Source organism: Dunckerocampus dactyliophorus, chromosome 12 (assembly GCF_027744805.1).
Source record: "Dunckerocampus dactyliophorus isolate RoL2022-P2 chromosome 12, RoL_Ddac_1.1, whole genome shotgun sequence".
Taxonomy (NCBI): Eukaryota; Metazoa; Chordata; class Actinopteri; order Syngnathiformes; family Syngnathidae; genus Dunckerocampus; species Dunckerocampus dactyliophorus.
Genome location: NC_072830.1, coordinates 20,817,834 through 20,838,379, shown reverse-complemented (window position 1 = coordinate 20,838,379; position 20,546 = coordinate 20,817,834). Strand labels below are relative to the sequence as shown.

The 20,546-nt window shown below is 40.8% G+C and overlaps 1 protein-coding gene and 1 long non-coding RNA gene across 4 annotated transcripts in view; one reads left to right on the top strand and one right to left on the bottom strand.

Moving 5' to 3' along the window:
• taok1a (TAO kinase 1a) overlaps positions 1-9,187 on the top strand; it is a 22,128-nt gene extending 12,941 nt beyond the window's left edge. The window contains exons 19-23 of one of the 2 annotated variants that reach the window (XM_054793400.1): positions 212-394; positions 571-6,328; positions 7,055-7,122; positions 7,285-7,329; positions 8,406-9,187. In XM_054793400.1, coding sequence (XP_054649375.1) covers positions 212-394; positions 571-1,110 — 723 coding nt within the window. In that variant the 3' untranslated portion in view covers positions 1,111-6,328; positions 7,055-7,122; positions 7,285-7,329; positions 8,406-9,187. Of the gene's footprint in view, positions 1-211; positions 395-570; positions 6,329-6,996; positions 7,123-7,284; positions 7,330-8,405 lie in introns of both variants that reach the window. The other variant, XM_054793398.1, reaches the window with a different exon arrangement.
• Positions 7,930-20,546, bottom strand: LOC129190804 (uncharacterized). Of its 2 annotated transcripts, none has more exons than XR_008573081.1 (3): positions 20,419-20,546; positions 19,353-19,478; positions 7,930-9,867 (listed from the first exon to the last, which is right to left on the bottom strand). It is a non-coding gene; the product is annotated as an uncharacterized LOC129190804 (long non-coding RNA). The 2 variants fall into 2 exon arrangements; XR_008573080.1 differs by lacking the exon at positions 7,930-9,867 and adding an exon at positions 11,978-13,088.

The window sequence follows — 20,546 nt, the reverse complement described above, 5'->3', positions numbered from 1 at the left end:
CTTAAAAATGTACTATGACAGCTGATACCCCCGTGCATCCCATTAGACATCACCAGTAAATGAATACAGTGGTGGTGTTTTGAATCATGATTTTGATTTTGACCCATTTGTCAAAAAAGCATAAATGCACCCGGCCATAAAATGACAAAAATACTTCAAGGTATGAATATGACAGAGTTTTCATTTATTTTTTGCCCCGACCAATCCTTAGCTTCGTCTGGATGAGACTCAAGAAGCACAGTGCCAAGGCCTCCGAATGCAGCTACAGCAGGAGCTGGAGCTTCTTAACGCCTATCAGAGCAAGATCAAGATGCAGACAGATGCACAGCATGACCGTGAGAGGAAAGATCTGGAGCAAAGGGTGTCGCTACGCAGAGCCCTGCTGGAACAAAAGGTTCTTCTCTTGTATTATCTACTCAAGGACAGATTCTATTACTGATTGTTGGTTAAATGGAGTTATAGAACAGTTGTTTTAGGCATGGGTTGTGTTTTTTAACCTTTTTGATTGAAGAGGATATTTAAAGCTTCTATTTTTTGTTATTTTTTTTAACCTATTCATTGTCCTTGTAGATTGAAGAGGAGATGATGTCCTTGCAGAATGATTGCTTGGAGCGAATCCGCAGCCTGCTAGAACGTCAAGCACGAGAGGTTGAGGCTTTCGACTCAGAGAGTATGCGCCTGGGTTTCAGCAACATGGTGCTATCAAACGTCTCCCCGGAGGCCCCCGGCCATAGCTTTCCGGGGTCCCCGGGAAGTTGGGGGCAGCAGCAACAACAGCACCCTTCAGGGAGCTTTCATGGGCCACACTGGAGTAGTGGCAGCTTGAGCACAGGCCCAAGCCGCCAAAGCAGCCATCGCCACTATCACTCCAGTCCTGGGGGGCCACCTATGCAGCAAAGCTGGGGGCAAGGCTTGCAGGGTGGTGGTACTCCACAGCCATGGGGTCACCCGTCAGCAGTATCCCTTGTCTCTCGCAGCAGTGCTGGTGCACAGAACAGCCCCCAAGGCATGGGGAGGACACCGCCCGGGGGCCACAGTGAGCAGGGCATGAGCAGGAGCACCAGCGTCACCTCTCAAATATCTAACGGGTCCCATCTTTCCTACACATAAGTCAACCCACAGAGATGCAAGTTCAACAAATTCCGGGTGAGCTCCGCAGTTCCGTCTTTCCCCTACACTTCTCCATTTCCTTTCACTGTGCGCACACGTGGATGTGTCATTAAATACATGTTGCTCAGGTCAACGGGGCTGCAAAGAGATGCAGCCCCTCCTCACAGTTTCAGCAAGCATACAGATCCTTTAGGTTTATGTTACAAAACAATTTGTCAACAAATAATCCTTTTTTATTGATCAAGTTCAAAAAGTACCCATTTTGCACATGAAAACACTGTTCAAAGCCTTTGACTTGTGTCAATCACAGTAAACGAAAATATATACCATTTCCTATAGATGTTGCCTGCAGTTTTACACTGGCCCATACTGTGCTTGTAGACAATGTTGCGATGCCAGCCTGCTGTAATGGTCATTAGGATGCATCCACAGTCATTCTTTAGTTCATTTTCAGGCTTGAAACCAAATAAACAAAACATTTCTTTGAGTCCTAGGCTACAAATCTGATTACAGTGCCTTTTCTATTATTTTTGCATTATTCAAAGACAGGTCTTAAATGTGAATAGTGTGATAGTGTAAATGTAATCAGGATCTCTTAGCACTCATGATCCTGCAGTCTTAGTTCCATAAGGCCCAAATATATTCACACTTGTATTCACTGTGTACAGTGGTATGTGCTGAGTAGTCTTAGAAACTATGACAAATAGAAACAATGTGACATATTCAGTGATGTTGCTAGGTACGCGTCCTGCATCCTTGACGCATTCAAATCTGAAAGGATGCAGGAAACTCACTATCCATGCATTCCAGGCACCTCATTTTTCCCATGAAAAACGATACTTTGTGAACAACTCGTGTTTAAAATCAAAGTAATTACTAGGGATGTCCCGATCCAATCTTCATGATCAGGCTCGGCTGCCGATCCACTGTAATTTGAAGATCGGATAATATCGGCTTCTGCCATGAGATCAGGCCGATCCGGTTGTCGTATAAAGTTCGGAACGCTGGGCCACAGTCCAACATGCCAGGCGCAGTAATGTGCCTCAAAGCTGGTTACCACTCGACTCCCGCCACACGCAAGAGAAACCAACCGCAACACCACCATGCAGACGTGTCCGCCGTGTACCGTGGTGAAGTTAGTTTGACATTGGATGTTGTATATTTGGCTCTGCCGTCACAGCGGTAATTCCATCTCACTGTGCCCTGCCTGCTGAGTCATGGTGCAGGGAGCTCGCACAGGAAGTGCAGGAAGTCAAACACTACTAAACATGTCAAAAACTGCGGCAAAAAACCTTGCAAACTCCTATGTTACGGAGCGTGAATGGAAGCTAGCGGGGTTAGCTTAGTTTAGCAGCGCGTGCTAGTGCAGCTGTGTGTGTGCGCACGTCTCAGGTTGGATGAGTATATTTTCACCGTGCTGTCTTTCACCGTTTTAATGTACCGCTTTAAAGGACCATTTTACAATGCCCACTGACGACGTGCAGGTCCTGAGTGAAAAGAGACGAGGCACATTTATTCTTGCACCCAGCTCGTGTCAACCGTCAATTGCAATTCTCAACACACACAACACACTAACGGCCTTCAGAATAAGAACGCTCTTTGTCACATTTGTCTAATTGTGTAAACAAAATAAGGGTGTCCATAAAAATGTCTTACATTAATAACGCGATTGGAATTTTAATCTGCGACTACATCTTCCTTAATCACAAGCACGAGCGTTACAGTTTGTTGAAGATTTTGTAGCAATATGTGGTGAGGCTGACATCCCATTAGAAAAGTTTGCCAAGCTACGTCCATTTCTCAATTACTGGATAAAGTGGGCCAGCGATGTATTGTATCAATAAATGTAAGGATTTTTGCATTTCATTCATGGACATTTTAATCACCAACCCAAATAGCAGACACACTATGCTGGTAAAATAAGTGGAAAAAGTAGAAGACTGAGTTCTAAAAAATGAAAACGGAATTTGGGGAAAAAATAAAACTGATTTCATAGAACCCTGTCAGAGTTTGTTAAAAAACAAAAAGTCAAATATTCTAAATCACGCCATAAATTGATCTATAACCATGATTAGTGCAAAAAATGATTAGTCCTACCCTGACAAAGATGCATTCAATACCACAAATTTAATACATCATCTGAGGACCAAACATAAAACGGAGGATGAAGTGTTTAGCAAGGACTTTCGGCGGAAAGACAAATATCTAAAAGAGACCAAAGCGGTAGCCAAATTTATTGTGAATTTGATAAAAATGGGTCATTGTGTTTACAGTAATTACTTGCTTAAAACATTTTCAGTTCTATAACCAATAATGCCATTTTCAAAGTAAGTAAAGTACGATCGGGACTCAAAATCAGGTGGATCTGAGGCCAAATAAATGCTTATCGGGACATCCCTACCCATTTATGTTAATGTATTTTGGGGGTGGAGGAGTCACATACTGTATATTGCACATGCGTAGTACAAATCAGGTTGCCCAACGCGTGGCTGACGAAAAATAGGTCGACAAGCCGCCGAACGGATGTAAAGACGCGTTTTGCACATGTGCAGAGCGGATCATGTTTCCGGTACAGATTGAGTAGTGACAGCAGTGACGAAAAATACATATTGATGGTCGGCATTTTGTTCTGCTCAGATGTTTGTTTTTTTCTCTCGAGTAAGCGGGGAAGGGAGAACGAATGCAAAATGTCACTGGAGGAAAAAGCCAAACCCTATTGATCAGTAACTTTTAAGAAAAAGAAGATATGAAATGTATGTATATATATATATATATATATTTTTTTTTTTAATTTTTTTATTGGGGACCCATTGAATTTTCCAGGGACCCAGTCAAATCACCACCTGTGGCTCTCAGACTCACGGCATTGAAAACCTATCAACATCACTGCATATTGGTGGCTTTTACTTGTACCTATTTTAAAGTGGAGATGGAAGTGACATATCAGTGTCCAAAGAGACACATTTGCCTTCAAAAACAATCAAAAACTTTGATTATTTTAGTGCCTTTTTAAAACTGCTGCCTTCTCAAAGCACTTTATGCTGAATGCAAGATATTTTTTAAAGCTAATAATAGTGGACTTTTAGTCGCGAAAAACGTGGTAGATGAGTGTTGATATGTGGATTGAGGAGTGAAGTGGTGTGTTGTGATTTTTATTTTTATTTTAAGAAGTACACAGCAAGTTTTGTGTATGTGAGTGAAAACGCACCACGAAACCTTAGCTGAATGTGTGGATGTTGCGGGCTATTTTCCTTGAATTAAACTCAGAACTACAGAACCTGTTGAGAGGCAGGTAGATTTCAGCTAATATCCATGACCATGACCGCAGGCTTGGCCCCACTTAAGGGAAATGACACCACGGCCCAGTAAGGTCACACGGAACTGTGCTAAATTTAAAAAAATAAAAATAATTTTTAAAAAAGTCATCAGAACAAAGGGCGACTGAATATTGAAGACATTGCTTTAGGCACACAGAGAAAGATGCAAGTGGAATAAGAACAAAGCACTTGAGCCTGGCAGGCATTTTTGTAATAGTTATGGGAGAGGCACGCTTTGCATTACACAACTTTTAAGCATAAGAAAACCCTATTAAATCTACACAGGTGTGTGTGTGTGTGTGTGTGTATATTGGAACATTTTAAACTGTTAATTTCAGAAACTGACATATTGATGGCAGAAATCTTACAATCTACAATATTACATTGACAGCGTAAAGTAGCCAAAATGTGCATCTCAATCTACTATCATCACATAGTGTACATAACTAGTTTGAGTTCTGGTACCAAAACTCCAAGTGATCATTATTTCTCAGCTGTGGTCAAGTAAAATGTATTGATCCTTCCTTGTGTCAAAGAGTTTGGATGTTAGGCCAACGTCACCTCACCCTCCTTGCCAACCTTCAATTTGTATGCACGTTTTCTTCACTTTGTGTGTGTGTGTCTGCGGGAGAGAAAGAGCCTGGTTATATTGTCATTCATGCCAACTCTCCACCAACCTGGATTAAATTGTTGTTTTTGTATTTTTAACTTTTGTCAAGTTTTGTCCTACTGACTGACTGAACCGCATATGGGGTACTGAATTAAGAGAGTTGGCAACAGATAGAGAAGGCGGCCATCTTTTCTGTGGTCCAAACACTGCCATAGTTGCCAAGCCCAGGGGTCACCACATTGTTTTTCCTTCCATGTTTTCACCCCCCCCGCATCACTGGGCTTGGAAGCAACACAGTAAGTCACATCTGCTCCAGTGGCCAACACAAACACTTGGGTGGCAAATATAGTGAAAAGAGATTGCATTTCTTTGAAGATGTCAGTATTCTTTTTAGTTTTTTTTTTTTTTTGGCACATTACCACTACAACTTGTAACCTGTATTAAATTGTATAGATGGTCTTGAGAGTTTATGAAGATGCTACTCATGATGAGATGGTCAGATACTTTAAAGTGGATTGAAATTGTATAAAAAGATTCATTAAACAGAATAAGAATAGAATCAAATTTACTATTTTGTTTGTATAATAATGTACCATTGTGTTGGCAGAGGGATTATTGAAAAGAAATCAACTGTAATAAAGTAATTTTAGTATAAGTGTGTCTGTTTATTCTAGTCTTTGCATGACAGCATTGTGACATCACAAAATGACCTGCGGACCAATCTGTAATTGGTCTCGACCCAAAAGTAACCACAGTCCTTAGGTGACTGACTGACAGGACACATTCACGTAGACGCCTCTCGTAGCTTGGCAAATTGCTGCGAAATGTCAGCGCATCCGCCATATTGGATGTGGCAGTTCGTTAAAACTAATGCAAGCTAACGGACCCAACTTGATAAAGCGCCTGGAGGTTGGGTTTCACAGCGAGAAATTCACCGTTTTATGCGCCTCACTTCAGTGTTAGCCACAAAATGTCCGTTAAAAATGTTTGTCTCACTAGTAAAAGGTGATCCCATAATATGTGGCATGGGCTGTAAACACCATGCAGCACATTGAGTTCGTTCTTGCCACATCCACTATGTCGGCGACGTCGACGTGTGATTTCTGTGTGGCGACGACTATTGGGGCGTCACAAAATGACATCGCGCATCTTTGGGCGAATTTCCTCACGTTCTAATTGGTCGTCGAACCGGAAGCAATCGCAGCATGCTCGGCGACGACCATGTAAACAAATGTTAATGTTTGCTGGAACAATTGGAGGAGGAATGCCGTCTGAAGAGGCTGTAGTTTGAGTAAGTACCAACGTAAATACACACAGCAACAACTTTGTGCTATTGTGATCTCAGTATCGAGGTAAATACAACACCACGACTTTTGATTTGCAGTTTTAGGAGGGACATAAATAGCACGACTGCGTGCCACTGTTAGCCACAAGGCTAACACAGTGGCCAGCGTAAATGGTAGCAAAACATAACTTGAAAAAAAAACTCGTCTCTATTTTGCAACTATTGTCTATTTGTCCAAGTTACTCACTCAAATGTGAATTTCTTAAAAAGAAAATCTGGATTTTGTAACAGCGTACGTGATCTGGTGGTGGCGGCTCTTAGCATGCTACAGCAACCCAACTTAATCAAATTTTTGCCGCTAAGCTAGCTAGCTAATGATAGGTATGGACAAGGTTCTCGGCATCGCCCACAATGAACTACAAGCTATTTTTATACTATTAAAGGGATGGGTTACTTAATTGTTCTTACATTTATTTAATTGCGTTTGTTTTATTAAACGAGTTGCACAGCGATTGAGATTTAAAATGTTGACGCTGGTAAAAGTTTCCTGCTAGTCGTTCGTCACTACAATGAAGGTAGTTGCAATCACCATAAGGAGTCAGAGCAGAGACGATTACCTAGATGTATGTTATTATGCATTCAAAATGTATTATTTTTTTGCCTTTGGTCTTAAGTTTCAGGATGTTGTTTTTCTCATCGTTATGGTTCCTGTTTGTCATCTTCTGGGTGGAGACCATCAGTGTGTGGCTGTTTCTCTCCATGTTCTACCAAGACAGAGCCTTCTACCATTGGGGAGATGGGTAAGTCACGTGTTTTTAAATCACTCGTTAATGTCTGTCCCAGAGGAGCACTCAGTAGTCCACCGCTCTCCTGATGTGGAAAGAAGGCATATGTCCATCCAAGTGAGTGTTTTACAGATAGCTTGTAAATGTATATGAACTTGTGCTTTTCTTATGATACAGGGTATTTTCAGATGATTCTGGCCAACTGATATACATGATGAGCAGGTAAGAACCTCATTTTTATTACCATCTCATGCACTGTTTACACTGTACTTACTCAGCTCTGCTCGCTGTTGATGCTTTTCCAGAGACGCAAGCAGGTACCTAGCTCAGGGATCGGCAACCTTTACTATCAAAAGAGCCATTTTGCCCCCTCGCCAACTAAAGAAAAATTAGCTGTCGCACAGGGTCCATTGAAAATGAATGGCGACGTCGCCTCACGTGTGTGAAGCCCATCAATCGGTGGACTTATGTAGTCGCTCATTGAGTCCGTCATGTGCAGGGCTGGACTGCACTGTTACGCACGTAGATCTACACTGACATAAATGACTACTTTTCAGACAGTGTTGAGTGCTTGTGTTGAAAATATCTCTCACAAAGGTAAGCCAACATCGTTGGCAGAGAAGACAAAGGAACCTGTCCGTGCACAATTTAAAAACTCCTATTTTCTTCTGAGCTGTTTCTATTGATGGTTCGTTTACCACGGGTCACCTGCTTCCCCTCCCTTCCTCGTGCTCATCCAATCACCAGTCAAAACCCAGGCAGGATGCATTCACGGTCTCACAGAAAGTCGGATATTTTTTAACTCATTTCAAAAATGCGCATTTTCCCCACTCGGGTGTTAAAATAAATATTCGAGCATTGCAAAGGGAGCCACAACACAGAAGCTGAAGAGCCGCAGGTTGCCGACCCCTGACCTAGCTGATACCGTATGATGATGCTGATACCACTGATTGCTCCCTTGCCCCATCATTGTAACTGAGGGATACACTGCTAGAAATGACAAAAGTAAACACACGCTCACCCTCAACTTGAAATTTCTCAGGCCGCCCAATGCGCTCTACAAACCACCCACTGTAACTTTAGGGTGTTTAGCCAAATCCCCACAGAATTTGGTACAGCCCTTTAGGGGACTGACAAGCACATGTGTGTAAAATTTGAGGACGATTGGTCGAAAAACATGGCCGCAATCAAGCAAATCATCTTTGCGGGGGCACAGGTGGGACCAATTGCCCATAAGTCATTGACTATTTGTCCATTTTAGGATATTCATATTCCATGTCTGCTGTGTGTCTTCACAGAATGGATACCCACATGCAGTAAAAGATGTAGACTAGAAGAACGTCAAGGGCTCTCCTGAAAGGACTCTTGAAATGAAGGCAGTTGCAGTCGGGTTGCTCACCATTTAAAAACAAAACAAAGCAGCACTAGCTTTTGTTGTTGTTGAAGTGCACCGTCTTTGTGAACATGGTTACATCCTCAGTAGATGTAGAATGAAGCCTCTGGCGAGCACACGCATCACTTTTTCACTTGCAGGAAAAAAAACGTAAGCAAAGTATTTGTTATTTGATTTTAGTACGTAATACTAATTGTCCTCCTGAGGGCAACATTGACATGTCACTGCTGGATATTTTGTGTCCCTGCATGATACAACACACACATGTGCAGGCTAAACACACGGTGATGTTATCCCAACAACCAGTCCCGATTTCTGTTTCTCTCCCCCCCTTTTATTTGTCTCATTTTTGTATTCCCGAAAAGATGTTTTATCATGACTCTTTGCAGATATGTTTGTTGTGGAAGTGGAATATTTCAATAAGTCAATAAGGTGCATGAACAATTAAAAGGAATAGTTTGATAACTCGTACAAATGTAAATGTGTGTTTTGAAGCCAAGTTTCAAACATGATGAAACACACCAATGCTGTAACACAGTGGTCCCCAACCTTTTTGGACCCACGGCCCGGCTCGTGTTCCCACGGGGGGGGTTAGCGATGTAATTTATCTATTTTGTATGTATTGTGTAAAACTAAGACAGGATCAACATCAAATTAAAAGCACAGAGTGAATACAGACCCACCATCCACCACTATAAGCTTGGAGTTTGTTTTTCAGAGAGAAGATTATCGCGCCGCTGCTTGATGTTGATGCTAGCGTGAATAACTCGGAAGCTGTCCACACAACAAATATACACATTTGCACTCAATAACGTCATCAAACTTTACCTTTATGTATTCCCACGGAGTATCAGCATTTGGGAGCAAATATGAAGTGAAAAAACCCCGATAAAAATACAGTATAGCTGACACTGTGCAGAGCGGGAGAAGGCTAGCGCACGTACAATGGTGCGTTCAAGGACTGTCAAACAAAGTGGGACACTCGCAAATACAACATAAACATGCAAAAACTTCAAACTATATTATTTTTTAAATAAAATAATGGCCCATATTTCCAAACCTGATATGCATTTACTTGAAATTGTATTTAGTTATTTACAAAAGTATTTTTTTATCATTGCAGACTAAACCTGCAGTAATATCTTTACTTTAAAAGTCACTTGAGCGACAGCGGTCTGCGAGGACAATGGTGCAGCGCAGTCAGATCACCCCCAGCCAGAGAGTTTTTCTTGCAAATGAGTTTCCCTTATTTTCAAATGCAAACGCTGACAGGTACGCATTTTGCCCAAATCAGTGAACGCGTCACTCTGGGAAATCATGTTGTCACGTCTAGCGTGCAGTGCATCTTACCACCAGCAGGTGCCACCCTAGACGACAAAGAGCACAAATACGCCTGCAATCAATATTTCAACGTCTGCACATCAACTGTGGTTTCACGTCAGTGAATAACATATAAATAATAATAATACACCAAAAATGAATGGTTGTATTTGAAATACAAGTAGACGATAATTCAAATAAGTGTGTGTGGGTGTGTGTGGACTATGACGAGTTTTTTTTAAAACAACTTGTTTGAAAACGATGATGTCACACCCTGGGGAGTTGAGGACAAAGACAAGGACAGTGTCTGGTGATATTGTCAGGACAGATTTCAGACGGCAACTTTAGCCCTCAGCGGGTACATCAAATATATGATAAATCAATAATGGCTACATAATTATTGGCATAAAATGTCACAGATGGGTTCTTTTAAGTTGCCTGTATAGTACTTATTGGAACGCTCGCGCTACGTAGGATACGATCGGGAACGCCGTTGAAAGGTGTAGTTACAACATACGCCCACGGGATGGCGACAAAGAAAGGTAGATGACATCAAGGCTCCCTGTTGCGTTGCAGTTGTATGGACGGGCTGACTCAGCACAGTGCAGCGGCAGCAGAGATGGCAGTGAAAAAAAGCCCCTGCCCTTCTTCGCCATGCATTATGAAAACATGTGGTCATGGCAAAAGTTGACCCTGTATTTTTAGCCTCCAGGTGGCTTTAGGAAGTGAGTCATCGCCAGCTGTTTAGTGGTGGACAGCAGGGACGTACAACATTCAGAACTGAATTGAGAATGACCTCCAAATTCCAACTCAATTATCGAATTTCAATTGCGGTTGCAAACAGGAAGAAGAATTGCGATTCAAATTCGAATTGCAGGAAGTAGAATTTAAATTCATGATGCATAATTAAGGTGTATATGACAATGAAGCTTTACAGTACATATTTAAATCATCAATTTTATAAAAAAAATATTATATTGACTTTATGTGCACAATACATCATTATAGTAGATATTTAAGTATAGAAATTGTTGGGTTTTTTTCATCATAAATTAACATAGACCGACAAACCTACTCAGAAAAAAATTGTAAACACTTTCAAATTGCTGGCTAGGAGGATAGCACTCCATCTCCCAGAATACCGTGCTTTATCCAAGTCTTTAAAATGGCTGTCCAAACATTTTGGACATTTTGTTTGGAGTACACTAGTGAGATAAATTAATGATTATTATAAATAATTGAAGGACAGAGCTGGCTTATATTTTGACTTTTGTCAAAATGTTAGTGTCTGTACTTCCATTTAGAAGAAAAATGTATGTTAAAAGTATCGAACTACCTGCGCAAAGTGCAGCGCAGAGGTTACAGTATGTTTTTGCCGGCGTTTGTCTGTTTGTTTTTTTGTGTTCAAAATAACTTGAAAAGTTCTGAATGGATTTGGAAGAAATTTTCAGGAATTGTCGGAAATGGGATATGGAAAAAGTGATTACATGTAGCCTTCCCGGTACATTGCACTATCATGCTAGGTGTCAGCATGCTAATGTTAGCATGTTAGGACTGCTAGCATGCTAATATTAGCATAGTATAGCATTTTTAGCCGTTTTCAAGGGTAAACATAGATTTGAACACTTAGCACTGTCTTGTTAGGTGTTAGCATGCTAACATTAGCATAGTAGCATTTTTATCCATTTTCTTAGGTCGACACTATTATGTTAGGTGTTAGCATGCTAACATTGCTAGCATGCTAACATGAGCATCCTAGCATTTTTTTTTGCAATTTTCATGAATATGAACTTAAGCATAGCATGTTAGCCAACACAGTAACAGTCTGGAGATCGGGAAGACCTGGGTTCGATTCGCCGTTGAGCATTTTTGTGTGGAGTTTGCATGTTCTCCCCGTGCGTGGGTGGGTTTTCTCCGGCTACTCCAGTTTCCTCCCACATTCCAAAAACATGCATGTTAGGTTCATTGGCGACTCTAAATTGTCCATAGGTATGAATGTGAGTGTGAATGGTTGTTTGTCTATATGTGCCCTGCGATTGGCTGGCGACCAGTCCAGGGTGTACCCCGCCTGTCACCCGAAGTCAGCTGGGATAGGTTCCAGCATACCTCCGCGACCCTAAAGAGGAGAAGCGGTATAGAAAATGGATGGATGGATGAACTTAAGCAGACACTTAGTGCTATCATGCTAGGTGTTAGCATGCTAACATAAGCATATTAGTATGATAACATAATTATATTAACATTTTTAGCATTTTCAGACCACCGTCTGTAGGCGGGGCCAGGCCCTGCCGTGGAACACTTTCAGAAGCAATGATAACAACTAGATTCAGTGTGTATGCAAATGCATATCAATTTTGGAATAAGATGGTGATTATTTTATTTAAAAAATAATTGTCATTGTTTTTTAAGGAATACATAATAAACAAACATCATCTATATCATCTATAAGGAAGGTGTGATGCGCTGTTTTTAGGAACTTACTGCAAAAACGCTAGTCAAAGATCCTTTCTGCTGTTCTTCAGGCCATGCTTCATTTACAGTAATAACTGTATCCACTATTTGGCAAGCTGGAGATAACAGTTTTGCTGCTTTGAATTGGTGACTGACGGAATCAAGTTGAAGAGAGAGAAATGATGCTGAGTCACATCACTTAGTGCTGTCGCCCATCCAAGCTGCCTCAAAGAAGGCGTATCACGGCCAGAAGAAGCCGTTATTCCCCACTCTGTCAAAACGCAACGCTCAGCACAAGCTTCCCAGAGACGTTCCCTCGAGATGCTCTCGCTTTGTTAAACTTTTTTTTGTGTTGTTTTTCATCTCCAATAAAGCCATTAAGCCAACATCTACACATCCGGGGGAAAGCGCATCCGAGTTGAGGCGGTCCATCCGATGACTCTGATCCTGCGTAATCCCATCTCTCTCCCGTGTCACCAAAAAACCTTCATACTTTACAAATGAGCCCGTATGTAAAAGATAATGCACGTTAAATGAAAAAAATATGTTACTTCGAGCATACATCTCCAGCGGAAGACCTCTGAGGCAGCAGAGCGATAAGACAGGAAGTACGTGGGTGTGAAATGGCTGCGGTGTGGGACTTTTCTGCATTCGCACAACGGACACACTGCAGGCCCTGCTTTCTATTAAGACACTGATGACACCCACTCAGCTTACGCTCGAAAGCTCCTGGCGAGGATGTTGTTGCGTGAGCACAAAACTGCAGTGGAACCACCCGAATCATTCAGTTCTGACAGGATTTCCTCGAAAACTGCGCCTATAAAAAAATCCCGAGGTGGAAACATCAGCATGGATGACATCATGTCAGACCTCTCAGCCTATCTCATCAGATTTCAGTAAGTCAGAGACATTCAAACGGCAGCCCATGAATTAGTGGCTTGTTAAAAACAGCAGCGCATCCCCGTTATAAGCATCAGCAATTTGGATATTTCATCAACGTTTTCCCCATATTTCTGATGATGACATATTGCATTATATTATTTATCGATATACGACATGTATTCATATTTATCAATCTCTTTAACGTACGCGTTATTTGTATGCATGCAGTGATCACGTCCCTCGTCCTTTCCATCATAAAATCCTCTGGAATGGAACGCGCGTTGGACACGTGTGTTCGTGTTTAAAAAGATGACATAGATGACATTTAAAAAAAAAAAAACAAACAAATGCATTTGCTTTATTTGACCGAAGTCAAAGTGGAAAGTGTGGGTCGCAGGTTGAGACCTTTTGAGAACCCCCACATTGACCTCTTGTGCAGTATATAGGACCGTAAAGTAGCATTTTTGCAGTATTTTCTGACAAAAAAGAAACAGCTCAGCACTCCTGTCAGATGATAATTTATGATTATGTCATATTATGTCATTAGTCAGATCACCGATCCCCGACTGGCGTACTTGTAGTAGGTTCCTAACTCCTTCCATCCCACAAACACAACCCCTTCACCGCCGGCCATTTTACACCATTTTGACTGATCTTTCAAGACACAGAATATGGTGTTCTATAGCCATACAAACGTAGAACCTCCCAAAAGATTAGACTCCCGTCTTTCATCAGAAAAAAAAACGTTTTTCTGTTCTTTAGTAATCAGAACATAGGAGAGTTTCAGGAAAATATCAGTTCACGACTAGAAAAGGGAGAAAAACAGCTTCCTCCTTCCTGTCGTGTGTGTTTTTTTCTGTTTACAAAATCGCTGCCGAGCTCTTATCAAATGCACTTCTGCCATCTAGTGGCCGTTTTTATGGCTTAAAACGAATCGACGGGCATGTGCTTTAGTGGGGAGTTGCGTCATGACCTCTTTTAGCCTCTCGCACAAAAAAACGTAAAAAACGTATAAATACATCTTTGGGATGGAGCGTTCGGGATTATAAAAATGTATAAATACGTCTTTGGTATTGAATAAGTTAAAAACAGCTTAGGGGTGCTGTCACATAGGGTGAAGGATCTTTGACTTGTGTTTTTGCAGTACAGTAATCCCTCATTTATCGCAGTTACGGTAATTGGTTCCAGACCAGACCGTGATAAGTCAATTTCCGCAATTTAGGAATGGAATATTTTCGTAGTTTGAGCATAGAGTCTTCCAAATATGGTTTTTAACATAATTAGAGCCCTCTAAACATGAAATAACATCCCTATAGTCACCTTAATAATAATAAATTAATAATAATAGTAAATAAGACATTTAGGACAGAAATAAGACTTTTGCTCGTGTGTGTTGCTATGCATGTTTCCCTGGGGGAGCAGAGGCGGACAAGAAGGGACGTCAGGGGCTCCAGTTTCCAGAGTAGCCCGTGTTTTTATTAGGAGTTTTTATGAGGGGTTATTGTGACTGTTGTGGGATAATTCCAACCTGCAATAAAAGCCTGCTGTTGCAGCGATCAAGTCTGGTGCTTGTGTCTCACTGAGCATTGCAGTCACATTGCTGACACCTAGTGACTAGTACACAATACTACGTCAACGTCTTTGAATGCATCTTTTGAATATCTTATAAATTTCTCCACGATTTTGGAAAAATTTATTCTGCCATTTTTTTGTCCGCTAACTCCGCCTTCATTTTTCAACCGATTCACACCATTCAAGCATCAAATCGTTCAGCTCGTTCGGGAATCCTATGCGACCATTTCAGTTAAAAAAAAAAATACCCGATTTTCCAAAAATTCCACAAAATGTTTCCCATTGAAAATGAATGGGCTATTTTTCAAACTTCCACCATTTGCACATTTCTCAACCCATTCAAACCGTTCTACCATGAAAACATTCTACACATGCATGGCTTCAAACTTAACATTCCAAAAATTCCAACCTTTCGACATTCACACTTTTCCTTTGATCTTAGTTACTCCACTACTTCAACATTTTTCAACAAATTCCAACAATTCCAGCATCAGAATGTTCAGCACAATTAAGGATATCTAATTTTCACATTTAAAAATGAATTTTTTCCCCAAAATCCCCATTTTTCCAGAAAACTAATTAACCTTAATGATATTCCTTTGATCTTAAATTACTCAAGTACTTCAACATTTTTCAAGCAATTCTGACAATTCCAACATCAAATGGTTCAGCTCGTTCGGGAATCCTATGCAACCATTTCAGTTTAAAAAAAACATCCCAGATTTTCCAAAAATTCAACAAAAGTTTTCCCATTGAAAATGAATGGGCCATTTTTCAAACTTCCACCATTCGCACATTTCTCAACCCATTCAAAACATTCTACCTTGAAAACATTCTACACATCCAGGGCTTCAAACTTAACATTCCAAAAATTGCAACCTTTCCCGACATTCACACTTTTCCTTTGATCTTAGTTACTGTAATTTCCTTTGATCTTAATTACTCCACTACTTCAGTATTTTTCAACAAATTCCAACAATTCCAACATCAAAGTATTCAGCACAATTAAAGATATTCATTTTTCATATTTAAAAATTAAATCTTTTCCCAAAATTCCCATTTTTCCAGAAAACTAATTACCTTAATTATATTCCTTAGATCTTAATTACTCAAGTACTTCAACATTTTTCAAGCAATTCTAACAATTCCAACATCAAATCGTTCAGCACAATCCAGACATTAAGGCTACCTTTAACATTTAACATACGTCATACATATTTTGTCTTGAGTCTTGAGTACGCTTATACGTCATATATAATTTGTATTCCTTTTTTTTCCCCTTCATTATTCTTTTCATTAGGCTTTGGCATTCACACGCAATGTCTTCAGACATTGCAATCATCTAGTTTGTATTTTAGTTCGTTTAGCCATTTTATGTTTGAAAAGCATTAATTTAGGCCAAAAATGCATAACATTAGCTTAAATAGGCATATGTTTTGACTAATAATAGGCCGTTTTCAACCCCCCAAAAGTATTATTTATTAATTAATATATTTTTGAAAAACCGCGATAGAGTGAAGCCGTGAAATTTGAACGGGACGACCGTCTTTCTTTAAAAAACAGCTGAGCATTCCTGTCATATATAAGATCTCTGACTTTACTCCGGGACTTAATGTGCACTTCACATGACGTTTTTGCCCTTTAGTCACGGAAAATGCCACTTTTAGCTCGACAGACCGATTGTTGCACCGAGTTCTCTTGTGTGGCACAGAGGTGTGACGTCCGCGAATGAGTCAAGTCTTTTGAACGTCTCTTTTAAGCAAACGGCTGCGCGTAACAACGGCTCATCTTATTGACCAATCTTACATAAAGCTGTTCAAAAGTCTCGATTAGTTCGCAAACATCACATCTCTACGAGCGAGCCAGGCAGCGGCCAACAGCTGTTAGTTATCAGTGCTTCATAACAAAACAATAACGTTGTCAGTAACATCGTTATTTTGAACAGCGTTACTCCCAATACTGCTCATCAGAATGAAGAAAGTGAATTCTTACCACAGCTTCTTGATACGTAGGAAAGTGGTACACACTTCCCTGTCCTGGCTGCTCAGTACAAAATGGCTAACATGACGGTATATTATATAATAAAACACCGCGGATGACGTCTTTTTACATTTGTACGGCAGTTAAGAAATTCTGTTTTTGTGACCCTGGATATGGCTTATCTGTGTTTCTGAGCTTGTTGCGACTTCTTCTCCGAAACCACAAAGCAAAAAGCCAGAAAACTCCATTAACAAAAGTGCGAGCCCCAAAAGGGCTTTCTTTGTTTCCCAAGTAATGCAAACGTGATAAGCGGGACATTGACCGCTGGGTGGTCTGTGCATACACGTCTCTTGACGGATGAAAATGAACGCAGCCATTCATCATGGCGTGCGGCTAATGGAGCTCATAGGAAGGTTGAATTATTAAACACGACAAGAAAGCTTTGTGCCAGATGAATGGAGGCCTGCGTTTATTACGGTGCAGTTCTACAATCAGGGTGTTATCGCCGCAATTGTTGCACAAGATCACCTCACTTAATACAGCAAGGGGGACGCTAAATGTTACAAACGCAGCTATTCCACGACATTCTTCCAGGGGGGGGCTGGACTTCTTCCTTCACTTTTATTCTTACTTTGTATTGTATACACATTAAAACTTGTATTTTTACCAAATGGTAGTCATTAATAATGTAATAAACTGACTATACATTAAAACAGAAGCACAATGTTAACACGAGTCAAAGATTCCCTATGAGACAGGAGTGCTATGCTGTTTTTAAGGACCTGCTGCAAATACACTTGACAAAGATTCTCCATATGACAGGAGTGGTATAGTGTTTTTAAGGACTTACTGCAAAAATACTCGTCAAAGACCTTCTATAGTGTATATGACAGCAGGTGCTGTTTATAGGAATCTCCTGCAAAAACACTGATCAAAGATCCTCTGTATGAAAGAAATACTGTTGAAATATGGCTGCAAAACCTGCAGCATGAGCGTTCTGCTGTTTTTAGGAATCTACTGTAAAAACGTGTCCTCTATATAATAGCGGCATGCTGCTGATTTTAAGGACTTACTGTAAAAATGCTAGTCAAAGGTCCTCTATCTGACAGGGGTGTTCTGTTGTCTGTAGGAATCTGCTGCAAAAAGATCCTCTATAAGAGAGAAATACTTTGCTGTTTTTAAGGGGTACTACAAAAACACTAGTCACAGATCCTCTATATGACAGGAGTTCTATGCTGTTTTTAAGGACCTGCTGCAAATACGCTTATTAAAGATTCTCTATGTGACAGGAGTGCTATGCTTTTTTTAGAATTCTGCTGCAAAACTCCTCTATAAGAGCGAAGTATAGTGCTGTTTTTAAGGATCCGCTGTAAAAATGCTAGTCAAAGATCCTATACAACAGGAGTGCTCTGCTGCTTTTAGAAGTCTGCTGCAAAAATTCTAATCAAAGACCCCCTATATGACAAGAGTGCTGTGTTGTTTTTAGGATTCTGCTGCAAAAATGCTGCAAAGATCCTCTACAAAAGAGAACTGTTGTGCTGTTTTTAAGGACCTGCTGCAAATACGACACGCAAAGATCCTCTATATGACAGGAGTGCTTTGCTGTTTTTAGGATTCTGCTGCAAAAATGCCGCAAAGATCCTCTACAAGAGAGAAATGTGCTGTTTTTAAGGACCTGCTGCAAATACGCAAGTCAAAGATCCTCTATATGACAGGAGTGCTCTGCTGTTTTAAGGAATATGTTGCAAAAACACCAGTCAACAGAGAAACGCTGTGCTGTTTTTAGAAATGTACAGCAAAAATGTGCAAATAATGCTTAGTATGGTAATAAACATACAGTATTGTTCAATGAACATGTGTAATACAGTAGCTTGTAGTGAGTGATAGACGTGGGGGGGAGGTGCACTTGTGTTGGTGTATTTATGGGAAAGTGGGGAAACGCAGGAAGTGGTTGGTTAGCAGGGCCTTACAGTGACAAGCAAAGGAAATGGTTTCTAGCTCAAGTAAAAGATGGCAAACATGAAGAGGCGACAGGATGGAAACGACTGGCAGCAAAACCCGGCAGGAAGAAAGCAGTGTTGTTTTTCTGCACTTTCAAGACACTTAAGCCGTTGAGAGCCGTGTGATTAAAAATAGCGGAGAGCACGTCAATAAGAGCCAGCACTACGGTGGACGTGCCCGGAAAACTCTTGAAGCCGTGCGCTGAAAAAAGATTTGTGATGTCGCTCAGCGCCACTGCAGGCTATTGATTGTGTATTTGTTTATTTGGCTAGACAGACGCCCTGATCATGTTTCCCTAATTGAGGCGGAGTACAGAAAAGAAATACGATGCTGCATAAATTACGTAACATCATGTTGCTCCCCTGCTAAAACTTGTTGGAATTGAATTTCTTCTTCTGTGCATTTGGCAAAGAACGGAATAAAGATGAGCGCGACGTGGTAAATGTGGAACTTTACACAATATTCACAGCATATCGTTTAACTTTGGGGGCTGTTGAAGTCACACTTTACTATTGCAGTCAGAAGAGAATAGTCTGTTCCAGGGTCAAGCCATCGCCATTAAAATCAATGTTTTCGGTAACACCCTAACATTCTTAACTCTATGTACAAATTGGAAAGACTTTGAAAGGATAAAATATGTACTCACCCACTTTCTGGATGATGCACAGTAACGTCTTTTATTATTAGCCAGGATGTGTAGCACTTTTCAAAGTTGATTTCTGGTTCTATGGTGTCCATCATGTTTCTCCTCCTTGCCATCCCTGGAAACCTACTGAAGTTTTATTTCAAAAGGACACCCACAGAGAGCCAAAGAAAATGGAAAATAAAACAGAAATTAAAAAACATTCGTGGAGTTCATCCTTTTCATCAGCCCTATTCAACTGGTGGTCCGCCGGCCAGTTACGGCCCTTAAGGGACATCAGACTGGACCACAGGTTCAGTTCTCAATGCCTTGCAGTAGATTCTTAAAAACAGCAGAGTGCTCCTGTCATACAGAGAATGACAGGGCGGACTGACTAGTGTTCATGCGGTGGAGTCCTAAAAACAGCACAACACTTCTCTGTATTTATAGAGGATCTTTGACTTCATTACTGTTCTTGCAACAGATTCCTAAAAACAGAAGAGTGCTACTGATTATAGAGGATCTGTAATTAGTGTTTACAGTGGCGCATGTCTCTTTCATAGAGAATTTTTGACTGGTGTTTTTGCAGCACATTTTTCAAAACAGCAAAGCGCTCCGGTCATATAGAGGATCTTTGACTCATATTTTAAAAACACAATAGCGCTCCTGTCATATACAGTAGAAGATCTCTGATTAGCATTTTTGCTGCAGGTTGTTTTTGTAGCAGATTCCTAAAAATGGCAAAGCGCTTATGTCATATAGAGCAGTGGTCCCCAACCTTTTTGGACCCACGGCCCGGCGCGTGTTCCCACAAATCTGCACGGACGGGGGTGTCGTATAGCGATCTAATTGATCTCATTTAGTATGTATTGTGTAAAACTACCACAGGAACAACATAAAATTAAAAGCACAAAGTGAATACAGACCCACCATCCACCAGTACAAGCTTGGAGTTTGGTTTTCAGAGAGAAGATTATAGCGCCGCTGCTTGACGTGTGTGCTAACAGGCAGTGTGCTAGCATGAATTAACTTGTAGCTGTGCACACAACAAATATACACATTAGCACTCAATAACGTCATCAAACTTTACCTTTATGCATTCCCACGGAGTATCAGCATTTGGGAGCAAATATGAAGTGAAAAAACCCAGATAAAAATACAGTATAGCTGACACTCTGTGCAAAGTGGGAGAAGGCTAACGCACGTACAATGGTGCGT